This window comes from Sebastes umbrosus, chromosome 19 (assembly GCF_015220745.1).
Source record: "Sebastes umbrosus isolate fSebUmb1 chromosome 19, fSebUmb1.pri, whole genome shotgun sequence".
Classification (NCBI taxonomy): domain Eukaryota; kingdom Metazoa; phylum Chordata; class Actinopteri; order Perciformes; family Sebastidae; genus Sebastes; species Sebastes umbrosus.
The window spans coordinates 3521598-3540763 of record NC_051287.1 but is presented as its reverse complement, the minus strand read 5'-3'; the positions used below and the strand labels follow the sequence as shown (position 1 = coordinate 3540763).

The 19166-nt window shown below is 41.0% G+C and overlaps 1 protein-coding gene across 2 annotated transcripts in view; it reads left to right on the top strand.

Annotated features, from left to right (window-relative positions):
- The first annotated feature begins 360 nt into the window (after nucleotides 1-360).
- pde8b (phosphodiesterase 8B) overlaps nucleotides 361-19166 on the top strand; it is a 48615-nt gene continuing 29809 nt past the window's right edge. The window contains exons 1-2 of one of the 2 annotated variants that reach the window (XM_037752687.1): nucleotides 361-666; nucleotides 13414-13470. In XM_037752687.1, coding sequence (XP_037608615.1) covers nucleotides 361-666; nucleotides 13414-13470 — 363 coding nt within the window. Of the gene's footprint in view, nucleotides 667-12979; nucleotides 13317-13413; nucleotides 13471-19166 lie in introns of those variants that run through there. The other variant, XM_037752688.1, reaches the window with a different exon arrangement.

Sequence of the window (19166 nt, the reverse complement as noted above, 5' to 3'; positions counted from 1 at the left end):
GTGGTTTAGTCCATTTCGTTTTTATTTTCATATAGATGCGCTAGCGGGTGGTGCAGGCCATCACAGAGATTTGCACCTTTTTTTTTCTCCTGAATATCGAAAGCAAGGATCGTGCACTAGAGGAGGCTGCAGAGGAAGGATTCACTGGATGCATGAATTAAACAATCAGCAGCAGCACCACCACCTCCACCCTTAATGTGTGCAGAGGAGAGAGCGATACGAGCCTGCAGCCGATGCAAGGAGACAACAGCAGCCGTGTGCATGCAGCAGCTGGTGGTGGTGGTACCCAACAACGCGTCGCTGTTCATCATTCTCATCATCTCGGATCTGACTCCTCCAGAGGCTTGTCGCTGAGGCGGCATGGGCTGCGCTCCCAGTATCCACGTCTCTCAGAGCGGGGTGATCTACTGCCGGGACTCCGACGAATCCAACTCCCCCCACCAGACCACCACCATCTCTCAGGGCACCGCGGCCACGCTGCACGGGCTCTTCATCAAGACCGATGCGGCCGAGACCATCCCGTCCTCCGTCATCAACACCTACCAGAACCAGAACCAGAACCAGAGCAGACACTCGCGCAACAACTCGTGCAGGGAGCGCAAGGAGAACAGCAGCAACAGCGTCCGCATCGAGGCCGAGACGCAGACCAGCCACACCAGCGTCAAGGTACGATGCAAATACACGGTGTGTGCATGCATGCTGCAGGCTGGCTCGGTCACAGCATCATCATCATCACCACCTGGGTCGTGAGTGGAAGTCACACGTGAGGAGGCCTGTTTGTTTGTTTGTTACCTGAGAGGAGAGGAGGCCTATAAAGCCTTCTGATCATCAATCCTGTTCATGCACCCTCCTCTCATTCACTGCCTTTATCAATCCCTCCCTGCAGCAGCCATCACTGGTGATCATTTAATGTATTAATATGACACATGCACTATTTAGATCAGATTATATTAAACTTTATTGTCATTGCAAATGCAGTTTTGCATCTAACCAGCATGCAAAAAGTGCTGATTAAGACAATATACAAATGAGGATATATGTGGTGTGTATATAAATAAACATATACTGTATACAGATTGCAGTTAATATGTTATATTCTGAGGAATATATAGTATAAGTTGCATACTGATAAAATGTTGTATAAGAGTATTATAAAGAATAAATTACATATACAAGTGGGGATATATATAATTATATATATATACACTCACACACACACACAGAGAGAGAGGTTATGTAGAGCTATATGCATATGGAACTAACTTTTACCTCTGGTAGGGGTATCTTCTGATCATCAATCCTGTTCATTCATCCTCCTCTCATTTACTGCCTTTATCAATCCCTCCCTGCAGCAGCCATCACTGATCATGCATTAATATGACACATGCACTATTTAGATTAGATTAGATTCAACTATATTGTCATTGCACATAGTACAAGTACAACGAAATGCAGGTTTGCATAGTGCAAACTAGTAAAGTGCTGATTAAGAGAATATATACAAATGAGGATATACTGTATGTGGTGTATATAAATAGACATATACAGTGTACATATATACAAATTGCAGTTAAGGTACAAAGGATAGACATAATGTTATATTCTGAGGAATAACAGTTGAGTAGAAATTGCATACTGATGAAATATTGCATAAAAAATGTTGTATAAGAGTATTATAAAGACATGCATTCATCATAGACCTTCATATTTTATATTTCCGCTTATTGTACTTATGTGTTTGCAGTACTGTATTTCCTCAATGCTTCAATATATTCACATTCTGTTTACCTCCTTACACATGTAGAGGAACCCCCTGTCCACTCACTATCACACCCAATTTGGGATCAATCAGAGCTTGCATTATGGAATTACATGAGTTTAGGTGCATGCATCATCTCCCATTCTGGCTAGCTGGCTTTAATTTGCATTTCTTTTATTTATGGGGGTGTGTCACAATATCTGTCAATTTAACCACTTTTGCAAAAGTAAAATATTTTTATACAAGAATCAGTTTCATATGTAGGAGACCTAAGAGAATATGGAAAACATTGTTGTGCTTTGTTTTACCTCCGGTAGGGGTATGTCAAGATGTTGGGTGTCTTACTACTATAGCCTATAAGTGAATGTATATAAAATTAGTGATGCACCAATACTGATATCGGACCGGACATCGGGCCAATACTGACTCAAATAGCTGGATCGGATATCAGTGACAATGGGGCCGATCTATTCAATTCAATTTTATGTTTATATACTATATACATTATATATTGTAATTTTAATTCCTGTTTAAGTTTTGAGCGATTTGTCGCTGCATTAAAAAAAGTTTACTCTTAAATTGTTATTCCTGTTAATTTTGAAGATTTTTTTTTTACCAAGTTGCTGGTGTACGATTTATCAATTTAATAATAAAAAAATGTATCTAGCCATGAATTTATTGTTTACATTTTGTTTTACAAAGTTAGGAAAGCAATGTTTAAGTCGAGCCTAAATGATCCCAATCAAGATTCAAGATGTTTATTGTCCCCCCGGTTATGCAAGTACAATCGTGTGAAATACTTTTTGCTGGGAAGCTCCATTTAGAAAACAGTAAGTTAAGTAGCAAAAAATAAAATAAAATAAAAATAATAGTGTATTTACAAATAATATAAAGTAACAAAATAACCTAAAACTGACCTAAGAACATAAAACTAACCTTAAAAAAAACTAAAATAACCAAAACAGGTACGGAGCTCCCGGCATGTCGCCCTCTCTCTACGGTGCCATCTCACAGTGAGGCAAACCGCTTATTAATTAAACACGGGTGTCGGATCGATACTCGGTATCGGCCGATACCCAAAGCTCAGGTATCGCTATCAGTATCGGAACTAAAAAAGTCATATCGGTGCATCCCTAATGTGGTGGTCAGTATATAAATAGACATATACATATATGCAGATTGCAGTTAAAGTGCAAAGGATAGACATATGTCACATATGTCTTAGTTAAATGTACGGTTGACTCCAGTATGTTTTAGTGATATTTTAAGAGTTTAAAGCATATTTTGATGATTATCGGGATAATATAGTGAAACGCAACTATGTTACAGTAAAGTGTTATCTTCAAAACTTGCTGTATAAACAACTTTAACACAAGTGTTGCAGGTGTAGGTGAAATTGTCCCAGAAATCCCTATTTTGCACTGCTCTGCACTATCCGCTCTCTCATGAGACAGTACAGTCTAAAATGTGTGCTATAACAAAAGCCTGTTAACAGACTATTGTTTATTATCTCTAATAGTGCAGCCGCAGGCAAAGGTTCCCAGAAGCACAATGCATGTCAGATGAGCGAAGATGTGCATCCAATCGGTTCGTTCTCAAGCAGCAAAGCACAGAGAGTGTGTCTCAAAGGGCTAAGAGTCAAAGGATCATCTGTGGTTTGACAACTGACGGCTCTGCTTCAAAGCTAAAGGTTTAACAAACTGGGAGACATTGTCTGATTTGATGTGGGAGACGTTGTGCGTAATAAGCTGTTAACCTTATAAACTAAATCGTTAAGCCATAAAGTGAACAATACGTTAGTTATTTAGCTAATAGCTCGTCCCGTTCATCATGGGAGATCATGTGAAAGTCGAAAGTTTAACTCAAGGTGCACTTCCTAGCTTTTTCCAAAACTTTCAACCACATCTCAAGGTCTTCCTCTGTGGACCAAGTTTGTGATGACAAAATGAGCTATCTGCGTGATAAAGAAAACTTCTGAGAAAGCTAATAAGTGGACCTTGAGTTACGATTTTTTTTTTGTCTTGTAAAGAATGAACTTTCATACACAAAAAGCAAATTAACATGAGATGCTTTTAACTTAATAAACCAGCGAGTATTCAGACGTTAACTGAGAATAACGCAGATTAACGTCTGTCTTGCAGCAGTTTTCATTCAGAGTTTGTGGAGTCAGAATCTCAGTGTGAAGATCATAAACTTATTGGAGTTGTGTACACGTCTTGTCATATTATTTGTGTGCTTTCTACTTGTTGATGGATCCCTCTCATGACGGAGCATGTGAACAGATACTTCTCCATATTTATGATCGAACCCCAGAGGATGTAGCTGTGTTTTGTTAAGAAGTAGTGTAGCAGATGATCATATCATCAGACCTCCAGAATACATTAACCCATTCAGGCCTAGATTTACAAAATAAAATAGGCATATTCTATAATATAATAACTTTTATTTTATTTTTATTTTGGTAAAGTATACTTTTGGACTTTTTTGTTTAAAAAAAAATGCATTTGTGGATTTTTTCTTCTTTAAAATGATGTAATTAATATGAATCTGGGCTGAGCCTTTAGCCTTTAAAGCCTCTACCAGTCCCATGCTCTTTAATTCTCACATTTCATTAATTTATGTCTCCTATGATCCTAATATGGAAGAAAACTGGCACAATATGAGCCAGTGGATTGAATGAAAACATTTGGTCTCACAGGATGTTTCTCATCAGCGGCTGAAATGAATATCTTAATAATATTTATGTCCAGCAATTTAATGATTTATAGATGTGTGTCATTAGTTTAGGACGGCACAGAGAGAGTTTTTGTCTGTGTGTGTTGTGCTGGTTTGTCAGCTGTTACCTTTGCTCTCTCTCAGTTCCCCTCTAACTCCGAGGACTGAGAGAGGATCAATGATACCATTTATTATTAAAACCATCTGCCTTTCCCTGCAGGATCTTGATAATCTGCCATGGTGTTGATCACGCTCCCGTGTGTGTGTGTATGTGCGTGTGTGTTTGTGTGCGTGTGTGCATGTTTATAGCACAAGTCGTTTGTTTACCCCTCTGGTCAGTACGGCGGGGGTGTGAACAGTGGCATGTGAAGGAGCTGATGCTGGTGGCCTGTACAGAGATCCCCTCCAGGGCCGTCTACACAGTCACTGACTTATAAGAATACACAGAGAGACCATGAATTACCACTTCTCTTAGCGTCGTCGCAAACCGCCTCTAGATTAGACGTACAAAAGTTCAGTGATCATGAACAATACAGGTTGTGTGTTTTAAAAAAAAAGAAACTAGAGATCCGTCTTTCGACGGGATCACACTAGCCGCGACGCCCATGGCCTCTTCCCCACTTCCGTCTTCCGCCGCCCTCAGTCGGATCACCTGGCAAAGTACTCAAAACGGCCTCTGTGGTGGTTCCTGCTATAGTAACGAAGGATAAAAACAACGCTACCAGCATCGCTGTCGCGGCTAGTAACATAGCTTTTCTAACTGGAGCTGTGTATTGGCAAGAATCTGGCGATACGATACGTATCATGATACAGGTTTTTTTGTTTTTTCAGACCGAGTACAAGTACTTACATTTGGGTACTCGCCGATACCGAGTACCGATACAAGTTCTTCTCTGTGCAAAAAGACCCTAGTTAACAGCCAGCTGGAGGGTGTGAGTGACACACGGCAGGATGGGGAGTCCCGGATATGAGGTGGGGCGCCGCGACCGGCTCTAGGTCGGCTTGGAAAGGAGCGGGGCGAAGGTGCTTCCCAGGGCCGTGGCCAAAGGGTCGACCGGGGCGGACTGTCCTTAGTGTGCCCCGACCGCGTCGTGCCTACAGGGCGGGGCTCGGCCCACGTAAAAGGCGCCAGGGGTCTGCGGCGATGTCTGCAACCCACCCGACCCGTCTTGAAACACAGACCAAGGAGTCTAACGCACGCGCGAGTCAGAGGGTGCAAGCAAAACCCTGTGGCGTAATGAAAGTGAGGGCCGGCGCGCACTGGCTGAGGTGGGATCCCGGCCCTGCGAGGTCGGGCGCACCACCGGCGCGTGAGTGCTTGCGATAGGACCCAAAAGATGGTGACGAGAGGTTAACGTCACGCTGCCGTAAAGTGGTATCGGAGACGTTTTGCGAGTACATGAGCACAGTATCGGACCTGATACTGGTATCGGTATCGGTGCATCCCTAGGGGTAACGATTCAATATATACTGCGATACTATAAGCAAGGCCATTTATTGCGATTGTTTTGTTTTTTTTCAAATCTCTGTGAGCATCATTTTAGATGCTTGTGGTGAAAAAAATCCACAATCCTGCCCAGTCAGAGGTGGGATGGACCCAACATCAACCTATCAAGGCTCACCTGAACTGCTAAGAGGCCTAGCTCAGGCCATGCAGACCTCTGTTTGCTGGAGCATGCTGCTATCAGTGTTTAATAGTAGACAGTCTGACTGTGCTGTACTGCATTTTGTGTGCAAGTTCTCATTATTTGTTATCAGTATTGATTCTATTGCTTATTGAGCTGCCATTTAGTGTTACTGCTTGTTATTTCAGATTTATTTAAGCACCTTTTTTTGCCAATACAGAAGCTTTTAAACTAGATCCAGCTATTAAAAATGACTTTTTTACAGTGAGTCTTATAGTTTTATCGACATGCATTGCAGCAGCTCAGGAATAACAGGTCAACAGTGAGTATTTATGATAAAGAGATTTGGCCAGTTTTGCTATTGTTTCAGAGTTGGAGTCAGATTTAGCCGGCATAGTGTGGACACAGTCTGAGTCTTGGATGTAAGTAGGGGGGTGTGTGAGAGCAGGAATGTCATCCAGGCTGTGAAGTGGAAAATAGTTTGAATGTTGGACTGGGACAACTGTTTACATGCGAAGAAGTTCCCGTAGGTGTGTGTTTACATGCATGTTATCTCACTGGAGCATAGTCTGAATTGTTATCACTCACAGTCATGTTTCCACGCTCTTTATTTGGTAGTCTTTGTAATGTTTTGCATATAAGACTGATCAGTTTCAGGGATGGTGGCACTTTGAGGACAAGTTAGTTCTGCATCACAAACTGTGAATTCGATTACTTGAGACTGATTCAGATGCTGAAGGATTTTGGGGGGATTCCAAACCAGATTCATGCGACGCCGTAGGGAGAATAACACCCAATATCAAATTGCATAAATAAAACTGGATACTCATTCAAAACGGTGGATTGGATTGGAGCTGGATTTTTGATACTGATAGCATTATTTGAGAGTTTACATAAACACATAACATACAGTATGTCCCAAGTGGGACGTTTTACAGTTCAATATAGCCATGCTAGAAGTGCTGTGAGGCTGTACTTTGAGCTAAATGATAATATCAGCATGCTAACATGCTCACAATAACAATGCTGACATGCTGATGTTGTGCTGGTATGTTTATGTAACGGAGACACTGTTTCTAAATAACCACAAACATATATTTTGCCTTCTTTTAGTGCAGTTTCTTGGTGCTTATCGGCTGACATGTATAAGCTAACATCAGTTGATATATCCGCATGTGTGTATTACCAGGCTAAACACAATCGGTGCATATTATCTGATAAAGCAGAGTATAAAATGTTAGAATAGGAGCTCATTTGCACAAGAATTTTGAAGTATTTTCAACAGTAAATGTTAGAAAAAACACTGTGAAGGGGGATTTTATACTGTAACTATGTATAATAATATCCTCTACAGTGTGCTATTATTGGTAGTGTGAACATCAAATTTAAAGCTTGCAGCCAAGAAGCCTCCTCACATGACAAAGTGAACCCACGTCACAATATCAGTTGATCAGTGTGAGCTTAACGTGACTTCATAGTGTGGAAAGAAGCCTAACGGATAAGGAAGATAGTAGCAGTGTGCAGACTGAGGCTGACCTCAAGTCCATCTAGGCACTACAGAAGGCCACCTGCAGATAAGACGAGGCCTTGATGCAAGGGCTATGATTCACGTAAACTCCAAGGCCTGCTGCTAACAGTGATGACTAATGTAATACGATGAAAGCTGACTGCTTGGTATTTATCTGGAATTATACAAAATAAATCCAATAACATTTCAGATACAGATGAAAGTGACCTAATGCATAGGATCAGACGATTTAGCCCCGCACTGAAGGCCATAATAACATCATACTGTATCATTACTGATTTCTAAACAGTCTGTCGAGTTTCAAAGTAAGAGCCACGCACAAGGTCAAGCCTTGATGAAAAAATACACCCCTCTTTGTCACTTACTCAAAATGATTAGACATTGGCCTATGAGTGTAAACAACTCTTTCTGTTCTCCGTCCATAATGTAAACTCACTTGTCATCTTTATAATCCGCCATCATCGTAAACAGTGAAAACACCTTCAAAAGAATACATTAAACACGCCGTAACTTTGTTACGTTTATTGCGTTGTGAAGAATAAACTGCGATGAAATGGTGGAGCAGGCCTCCACAATGAAAGCAGTGTTTAATCTGTATCCTATAATGTGTATACAGTATATGCAATGACATGATGTACCTGGGCCCCAGTAAGTACGTAATTCAGGGTTTATTTATACAGCACCTTTCAAAGCCAACGTTACAAAGTGCTTCACAAAAACAATAGAACGAGCTGAATGACGAAGAAGAGATTTATAAAGTTAGCAATTAGTTGAAGATCTAAGTCAGGGGGTTTTCAAACTGTGAGAGTTGAAGTGGAGGTGCAGAGGGAGAGACGTGAGGCAAAGATACTGCTTGAGGTTCATGCTGGTGTTCTGAAAACAACAGGAGGTTAGTTCTTGTAGTTTGGCCCGTTTAACAATACACTTTTTGAGTTCCAGCAGTGGCTGTCACAGACAGATCAGTCACATCTGAACGCAGAGTTGATGCACATATTTTTAGATTCAGTGTGACCTACACTTCCTGAGGATATCATAAAGCAAATAAGTATCCTTCAATCTGTTTAGAAATCATAGAAAAAAAGATGCTCTTTATAACTTCAGAACTTACTTGTCACATTTTTTTTTCAGGATCAAAATAATCCAGTGATAGTTGTCTTTACATCCGTGATAAGATTGTAAACAGGAACAGCTAATGGCTAGTTTGGCATACTTCTAATGGTACCAATTTGCTAAAATGTAAATAAATATAAACAAATAGTCTCACTGACTCCATTGCAACATCGTACTTCCTGTTTACATCCCCCAAATTATGGGAACTGTAGTTCCTAAACTTAATCATTGCAGCTATAGTTTACTTTTTTTTTTATCTGTAAGACTACCTCATCCATTATTGATGTTTGGCCAAAACAATACAAGAAATCCATGTACACCATACACTCACCGGCCACTTTATTAGGCACACCTTGCTAATACCGGGTGGTCTTCTGCTGCTGTAGCCCATCTGCTTCAAGGTTGGACGTGTTGTGCGTTCAGAGATGGTATTCTGCATACCTTGGTTATAACGAGTGGTTATTTGAGTTACTGTTGCCTTTCTATCATCTCCAACCACTCTGCCCATTCTCCTCTGACCTCTGACATCAACAAGGCATTTCCGTCCACACAACTGCCGCTCACTGGATATGTTCTCTTGTTCGGACCATTCTCTGTAAACCCTAGAGATGGTTGTGCGTGAAAATCCCAGTAGATCAGCAGTTTAATACTCAGACCAGCCCGTCTGGCACCAACAACCATGCCACGTTCAAAGTCACTTAAATCCCCTTTCTTCCCCATTCTGATGCTCGGTTTGAACTTCAGCAAGTCGTCTTCACCACGTCTAGATGACGTAATGCATTGAGTTGCTGCCATGTGATTGGCTGATTAGCTATTTGTGTTAACAAGCAATTGAACAGGTGTGCCTAATAAAATGGCCGGTGAGTGTATATCAGACATGCACTACCAATGTACAGCATTTTACCATGATTTATTATGGTAAATTTATGTTCATTTTATTGCTCATAACTCTTTGAGAGTCTTTGCAGTATATTGTGACTGATGTTGGTGGTTGCTGTAACAGGAAGATTTCCCATTTGGATTGATAAAGTACTCCATCTTCTGTATATCTGCATGTTTTTTTATGTGAATATACAGGTAAAGATGTTCCAATAAAAAATGTTTCCCTCCAAACACTGATTCCGATAGCTGAACTTGCGTATCGGCCGATTCCTAGTACCAATCCGTTACCAGTGGCGTTTTACTGGTGGGATTTTCCAATGTGAAATACCTGCAGCTGACTGTGCAACCTTCGACAGAGATGTGAAAGAAGCGAGACGGCTCCCTCGTTAGCTACTTCCATCATCGATTTCGTACGCAACGATAGTTTCTTCCGGAGTTGATGATGGAAGTAGCTAACAAGTGAGCCATTTTGCTTCTTTCTCATCTCTGATAGTTGCACATGCGCAGTAGCGATCGGGCAGGACGTGCGGATTGGGTAACAAGTGACACGTGTTGTTGTTGTTCCTGTGTAGCATAAATGAGCTGATAAAGGATATGATAACGTGATATCAGATCGGTGTATAGATTTACGTATTCGCCGATACCTGATCCGGCATTTTAGGATGTATCGGAGGCATTTACGATGCTGGTATCGTATCGGAACAACTCTATATACAAGTTCAGAATTACTGATGAGAACAAAAATACCAACTTTGCAGTACTTCCTGTCATTCTTTATTCCAGCTTTCTACAGACACAGCTTTTTTTCTCAATGCACTTTCTTTCCCCGCCTGCCTCTTGATTGTCTGAATCCTTATGAATGAAGGATACAAGCAAACTTCCAGCCATCCTCGTTCTTCTCCACCTCCATCCATCTTGCTTTAAACTCTCTTGTCTGTGTACTCCTAAATCTCCCTTCACCTATTTCCCCTTCCTGTCTTCCCATGAGGATTTTGTCACCTACTCTAAGACGAGACGATGTCCTATGACAACACTTCTTCCATCATAGTCTAACTCCACTGACTGATCTCTCTCCAAAATGTTCTCTTAGCAGTGATTACTGCATTGGCTGTCCCCATTTCCACCGCTTTCCTTCCTGCTCTGTTTCACATCTGGCTGCGTCGTCTTCAAGTAAAACACAATTACTCATTTTCTCATGGAGCCAACCCTCAACCCCCCTCTGACATCTTTGGAGTCTGTGCTTCTTGTTGTCACTGGAGCACTCAACAATGATTCAGTCCCCTCAGTCTTTTTATCTCACAAGTCTTCTGCCTTCAACACGGAACCACCAGATGCTGCTTGTCTCTCTTTTATTGACTTGGTGGATCTCTGGTTCAGCACTCCCTTGGGTCGTCTCTTACTGGATTGACCTCATTTCTTCTTCGCCCTGTTAGACCACAACGTGATCGCTGACAACATGAAAGTGATTCCAGCTCAAATTTCCAAGAATCTCTTTGCATTTGGAGACAAACGACTGTGATTTGAGGTCCACATGACTGTCAACACAGTCTGCTATCGACAACAAAGTACCTTAGATAGACAAAGTGTATATCCTTCAGCTTCTTCAGCACTTTAGATATAGATAATTTATTTATTTATATATCCCCGGGGTGGATATTTGCATATCCCAGCAGCAGTACACAAACTTAATACATGGTGCAAAGAATAGTACAAAAACAAATGTCAAACACAAGTACTAAAGTAAAAGTAAACAAGCACGCCCTGTTAAGCATGTGCATGTATACAAGTATGCAAAATTCCATACAGGCTCTTCTATTCAGGGATATACTCTCTACATTTTGCAGAGCAACCCAATAGAGGCTCCCAAACTGTATGCGCCCGTAGCTCTTCACCCAGCAGCACAAAATGTTTAAATAGACAGCAAGTCTTCCAATTTAATGACAATATATTGCAGGTAGAGTTTGAACTTTCACACCCAACAACACTCACTTTGCTTCTACTCGTAAAGTCTGAAAATGTGACCGTCAGCGTGGCAGTGTGTGTGTGTGTGTGTCTTTGCCTCCAAGTAAGTGTGTGTAAGGGCTGTAACTAACAATTATTTTCATTGTCATTAATCTTTTGAGTATTTTCTCAATTAATCAATTAGTTGTTTGGGTTATAAAATGGTGAAAAATGTCGAACAGTGTTTCCCAAAGCCCAAGATGACGTCCTCAAATGTCTTGTTTTGTCCACAACATCATAGAGTTTGTCATAGAGGAGTAAAGAAACCAGAAAATATTCACATTTAAGAAGCTGAAATCAGAGAATTTTGACATTAAGAAAAAAAAAAAATACTCAAAACAATTAATCGATTATCAAAATAGTTAGTAATTGATTTAATAGTTTTACAGCTAATCGATTAATCGTTGCAGCTCTAGTGTCTGTTGGGGAGAAAGGAAGTATGGAGGAATATTATTCTGTGTTTACTGGGCTTTTTTTTACACTTCATTAGATATTCATTCCTTTTAAATGGTGTTTTTATGCCTAAGAAACTAAATCAGCATCATGGCCAAACCACTGGGGTCATATTAGGTTGCATGCCAGTTACCAGTATGTCATAGTGAGTGCATAGCAGTTTGTGTTGTGCATCATGTTCCCAACACTGATCCTTAAGCAACGTACTGTAGATGTATGTTACACAAAATGAGGCTTTTTCTTCAAGTGTAGCACCCAAGAGCTTAGTAGCTGGTTGAGACTGGATGTGGGATGAAGTATGTCCACCTTGCAGCCTAATTACCACTGACAAATAATGCTGATGTGTGGTTGAGTCACCGACACGTGTTTACCTCACTGCTTTAGTCATACATCGGCTTCTCAGTGACTGAATAGAGTTTGTGCGTAGCATGCGTTATTATGGAGCTCTAGAATTAACTGACATCCGCCCTCTGTCTTTATCTCTTCTCTTTTTGTTTGTGGATACCTCATCGATATTTGTCTTCAGCTGAAAAGACACCTTAATCCGGGACATTCTCCTGTGGTTTATGAGTGTGTGTTTACGAACATGGTAGCGGCAAAAAACACATATTCTAGCGATCTTTCAATGAGAAAAATTAGTCACCAACACAGAAAATATACCTGGTGGTTAATTCCTGGGCATGACACAGAGTAGTGGTGTTCACTGGGATACAGCATGATACACCGCTGATTCATTGTGTGTTTAAAATGTGTGGTATAAGCTCGTGTGTGTGCACGCATATGCTCAAAGCATGTACCTGTAGCTGAGTTGCTTATTCACACCAGAATGACACATGGGGTTAAGAGGCCTGCTGAAGCCGCCCAGGGAGGCTGCGAAAACACACACACACATACGTATACAGCTCAGTGTGTGATGCTCCTGCAGTGGGATTATGCAAGTAAACCTGTGACTTCAATCTGCGGCTGGCTGCTAATACCTTCTAAAGAGGTTCGCAGTGGACAGCTCCATTCTGGGCGGCTAATACTGCATGTACATATCCACGTCTACAGCGCAGGAGAGGCGAAGTAGTAAAGAACCCAGATAGTTGTTGTTTTAGGAGGCTGTTGATCTTGTTTTATTGCTGCATGGACTCCTAAAAGTCTAACAGAGAAGATTTAAGGTGGTGAAGTGCAACAGGGACAGACAGGTCGTGCAAGAATAATACAATATGCCAATATGCTTCTGGATGTGAATGGTAAAATGGTAAGAAGTGTTCACAGCTTTTTCTTTTTTTTGCTTTGTTTGTTTTATGTGTTTGGTTTGTGACAGTGATTCACGTCGTCTCTTCTGTTCGCTGCAGGTTTCAGCTACTGAAGAATGTGTAGGACCTATGAGACTGACTCAAGAGCCCATTCAGGTAAGAGACTTCATAACATCTGGAATAAGGTTGCTTTTGTCATGTTCGGGGAAACTGATGTTCAGCTATATCCTCTTTTTGTTGTTAGATTATGTTTGATGACTGCAGTTGACCAAGTTGAGTTTCCTCGACACCTTTTCATGAATGTACGGCCACAACTAGGGATGCACCGATACCAATAGTGGATTGGATATCAGGCTGATACAGATTCATTCACCGATTTGACCAATTTGTTGTTGCATTAAAAACGTTAACACTTCATTTTGAAGATTTTTTACCAAGTTTCTGGCGTAAGATTTGTTATTTTAATAATAAAAATCAATTAAATAATTTATATCTATGTATTTATTCGTCACATTTTGTTTTACTAAGTTAAAAAAGTATTATTTAAGTCGAGCCTGATGTTGTTTTACACATAAAAGAATGATCCCAGTCTCTTCCACACAGTGAGATATACAGCTTATTAATTAAACACTGGTATCAGATCGGTGTTCGGTATCGGTCGATACCCAAAGCCCAGGTATCGCTATCGGAACTGGGACTGAAAAAGTCGGATCGGTGCATCCCTAGCTGGAACTAACGATTATTTTCATTATTGATTAATCTGCAGATTATTTGTATGATTAACCAATTAATCTATTCGTATATGAAACGCCAAAAATATTGTCAAATGCCCATCACAACTTTGCCGAGCCGAAGGGGACGTCTTCAAAAGTAAAAAAACAAAAACAGAATATTAACTTTACAATATGTGACAAAGAAAAGCCACATATCACATCATTTGAGAGGCTCGAATCACATCATATTTGACATTTTTGTCGCTATTTTTGCTTGAAAAAATGATTAATTTATTATCAAAATAGTCACCGATTATTTTTCTAGCGATCAATTAATCAACTCCTTGTTTCAGCTCTACATGAATAATAATGAGAATTTTAGTTTATTTCCCTAATTTTGTATGCTTTGTTTTCTTCAGTTCAGTTATAGGAATAATACAATCTCCAGCATTTGAATAAAAATATGATTTGAAAATTTTATCAATGCAACTTTCAAATCTCCAGTTGTTTATACAGTACTTATTTAACATTTAAACTAGGGAGTGATCACCAATAAGACTGTTTGTACTGTGTGTGCGATGTATGGGTCACATTAACTCCCTGGTGGTAACGGAGCTTGAATTCGGCCTGTCACAATAATTACTGTATCGACTTTTCATACGATATATGGACATCTATTTTGCTGTCCTTGATTTTGCCAGTTGTGTTTAAACAGCAGGGTTTTCCCTACCACTGTAAGACTCGGGCATTGCACAAACGTTGCACATTTTTATGTATTGTTTTGGTTGTATGGTTTATGTTTTATTTATTTAAGATATTTTAATATTTCAATTCCAATGTCTTAATATTCTTAAGAATTAAAAGTTCAATTGAAAGGCTGTACTTTCATATTATGTTATTATATTATCATTATATCAGTGGCATAAAATGGTCTTAAAATGACAATAATATAATTTCTGGGACAATATATCGTCCAACAATATTAGTAATCGTGACGGTTTAACTTGAAGTATATTGTAAAATGGTTTTGCTTACCTAAATATGTTCCACCTCCTATCTTTTATTGCAGGAGGATGTTTACTAGGGCTGTCAAAGTATGCAAATTAGTTTTCTGGTATCATATGAAACTAGAAAACAGTTCTGCAATAAATGTATTCAAGAGTTTATCTGAAGCTAAATGAGGCTTTAAGATGATATCTTCCAGTGAAGGTATCCTTTAAAGAATATCTCCCCTAGTTTGTTTTGTGTTGAATTAAAATTGTAGAAATACAAATTATGGATGGATTTGGATCTTATGCTTCTTCTAGTAAAACTGTAATCCGTCCTAAAAACCATATTACACTGTATGACCTATTTGCTGAGCTGAGCATACATTAATTAACTGTACAGTCATGGCTTTGAGAGGATATTGTTTTTGTTGCCTGCAGACACTTTGTCCAGACCCTGGTGTCAGGTAGGCTGAGTCAGGGATTGTCTGTGCTCATCCTCAGGTTAGGGATTAGGCCATGTGCTAGTCAGATTTATCCTTATACAACGAAGAAACTAAGAGTTCCTGGAGGTTACCAGCTGGTTGAGAAGCAGCATTCCTCTGTTCTGCCTGGCCCTGCTTCAGGAATCAGCTGCTTTTATTAGGTGCTTTGATTTAATTTGCTTCGGGTTTGAGCTGTGCCGGTTTGACCGATCTCCAAGGGTTTCTGAGTTTAGCTCAGTTCCTACTCCAGTGCAGTGATGTGAGAGGCCTGGCATGCCACTCATGTGCATGCTGAGCTACAGTATCCTGCTCTATCCCTTCGCCCTTCTCCTCCTCCTTATTCAGCCTGCCAAATAACATCGCACCAGGAATCTGTGGCAGCGTGCAGGCAGGTGGAGGGACCAGAGGCTTTATTAAAAAGCCTTCTAAGACCTCGCCTCATGCCCCATAAAACCCTTAAACTGCTCTCCCCAAAGTTGCACCTCCAGCCTTCTGCTGGATCCGTGACCTAACCCGCCCCTCTCCTGCTTCGCTCCTTCCACTGGAACGGAGAGATGAAACGAGAGAGATAAAATGCTCTGCAGGAGAGAGTTATATATAGTGAGTTTTCCTTGACATTTACTGTTACTGCCTCACAGCCCTGGAGAGTTTCAAACTCTCCAGATACCTCCTCCTCCGGCTTATCTAATGATTCATGTGTTTAACTCATTACACAGATAAGTGAAGCTAAAGTAACACACATGTTGTATGTTGTTTGATTTCACATATGTGTATATGTATGTACTTTAACCTTTTAGTACCCACTGTTTTTCCTGCAAAGTTACATGAATATGAACATGTAATTAGAGCTAAATCTATTAAATCGATTAGTAGAGCAACTGAAAATGAATTGGCAAATATGCTAAAAATGTACTGGTTCCAGTTTCTCACATGTGCAGATGCGCTGGTTTTCTGAGTCTTCTATGGTTCAAACAAAATAAATATCTGTTGATTTAACACAACAAACAATTTGAATATGTCAACTTGGACTTGGACTAACAATTAATTTAAAAAATAATCAGCAGATTATCCAGATACAATGCACGGCAGAGTTAACAACTAAAACCTTTGAAACATTCTGGCAGTACGACAACGTAATAAATCCATGAACACTTAATGTCCAAAATCATTGCAAGCATCTAACGATCCAAAGGAGAGGAGGAGTGTGCAGAAGGGTTAACGGCCTGATTTATATCTAAAGTGCTTTTATAGCCTGTACAGTATGATACTGTATGTGTGCTGCAAAACTAATGTGGGCTTTTATAAAATATTTTAGCTTGAAAGTTCATTCTTGACGTTGACAAAATAATCTTAAAGGGACTATTTGTAAGATTCAGAAATGCTGCTTAACAGCGACACCTGTGGCCTTGAAATCAACGAAAGTTAGCGTCGAGCATCGCTCAACACAGTGAGGCGACACACGTCAGCTAAAACCACAATATCACTCTATATTTCAGCTGCTTGGCAGTAATGTTAGCAGACCGGACGAAGGTCTCTCCATGAATCAATGCTGATCCTAGTGTTGGCTTTTCCTGCTCAGCGCAGGCTTCAGCAGCGGGGCTCCTCAACGAGTTACGTTATCGCCTCCCGACCGCAGCCGGCAGCCGAAGACACCGGCACCCGGTCGGTAAGGAGACGATAACGTAACTCGTTGAGGAGCCCCGTCACTTCACAAGACACGGGAAACCTCTGTTGGTCTGGAGGAGCTGCAGCATTTATTTCTGCACAAACGTCCACTGTACATTCACTAGATATTATTAGAGCTAAACTAACTCTTCTGCAGTGTGGAGTGAGCGCGCGTTCACGTCTAGAGGTGGAGCGAGACAGCGAGACAGCGAGACAGCGAGGACGAGCGTGCTGTCTGAGTGAAGGCGAGCAGGCAGCGGAGACGAGGCTCCGGCCACATGCAACGCGCATACATTTATACGCTTAAAAAGTTGCAAACAGTCCCTTTAACTCAGGGTCCATTTTTACTAGGTTTTACTGAAGTTTTATTAATCTGGTTTCTATAAAATGCCACAAATAGTAAATAAATACCCATCAAAATTTCAGAAATCAACAGCCCTCCTTCATATACTCTCTGATACGCTCCCACACAGATAAAGCCCTCAAAGCTAGTCAGTTCACTGACACCCCTCTGTCTTTGGGAATCTCCCGACGTTAGATGGCATCTGGCCTGGGTGTGTAAACATGGCGGATTAACCTCTGAACTCTGAAAATGTGAGTCAGCTCGTAGCAGCAGCAGTCAGGGATACAGTATGTCTCTGTGCCAACTAACTGTACGGTGTTTTCATACAAACCATGAAGCCAATAAGAGACAGTGTTGTTTGTGTAGCTAAATACATGTACGCTAAAGCTTGTTATGGGCTGCATAAAGGAACCTGTTCCTGTTTAAATCTGCACACATTTTGATGCTAAGCTTCCAGTTTCTTTTACCAATGACTGGTGGTTTCTTCTATTCTTATTCAGCTGTTGCTCAGAGGGATATTTGTCTCTTTCTGCCCTTTCAGTTGTCAGTCTGGTTGAACCATTGGACAGCTTTTACTGGACCCAATCAAGCTTTTGTGGCAGGAGATTACTAACTTTTGAAAAATGATCTGTTAAAGACGCTGTCACCAGGTAATGGTGTAAACATATATTCATTTGTGTACCATTAACAGTGAGTTACATTCAAGGAAGTGTGTGTCTAAGACAGATGATGATGATGGCGGTGTGATGGAGTGCAGCCACGTGTTTAGATGTGTGTACATCAGTTGGGGTGTATTAAGACCGACGGCGCCTCCTACCAGGCTCATCGCTGGTGACATATTTGGGTGGCAGGTCAGAGATCTGTGCAGCCGGCGTCGTCCCAGGGTCGACTGGGTGCTGTGTGTGTGGAATTTCACATGTTAGCACCATGGTTACACAAAGCAGTGCCATGGTTACACAAGCCAGCACGGGATCAAAGACTGTGGACTTTCACAAGCACTCACCAATACCAGCTCATCTTCTCCCTCTGTCCTCTTCTTCTTTTACATCTTCTGCTATTCTCACCTGTCCTTCTGTGTCCCAGTCTTATTTTAAAACTATACAGGAAGTATTCTCTCTCTTCTCTCTCTCTCTCTCTCTCTCTGTCTGCTGCACCTCCATGCTCTCCCTCCGTCACCCTATCCTTTGTTGTCCTTAGCGGGAGTCAGGAGGTGATGCTGCTGCGAGGCAGAGCTGAGTACTGTTGGCTCTGGCTGCAGTCCAGCTGCATGTGTGTCTCTACTGTATGTGTCTCTTGCAGTGTTGTATTTCCTCACCACTGTACCAAAGGTGACTGGTGTGTTAGTGGTCAAAACACAGTGTGGGATCAAAAACATGAGTCTGCAGGCTTCATGTCTGCTGGTATGAAACACAGCTTCATGTGCTGCTCAGTTTATATGGATGGAATAATTCTACTGTGATTTTTAAAGGGATAGTTCAGGTGTTTTTTAGGTGGGGTTGTTTGAGGTACTTCTCCATATAGTCAGTGTATTACCAACAGTAGATGGAGTTTGGAGAAACACCCAGCCCACCGTGAGATAGTCCTTTCTGACGGGGAACTGAAGCTATCTATTCTCTTGCCAAAGCCACCAGACACCAGCCACCAGAAGCTGTAATTTTAC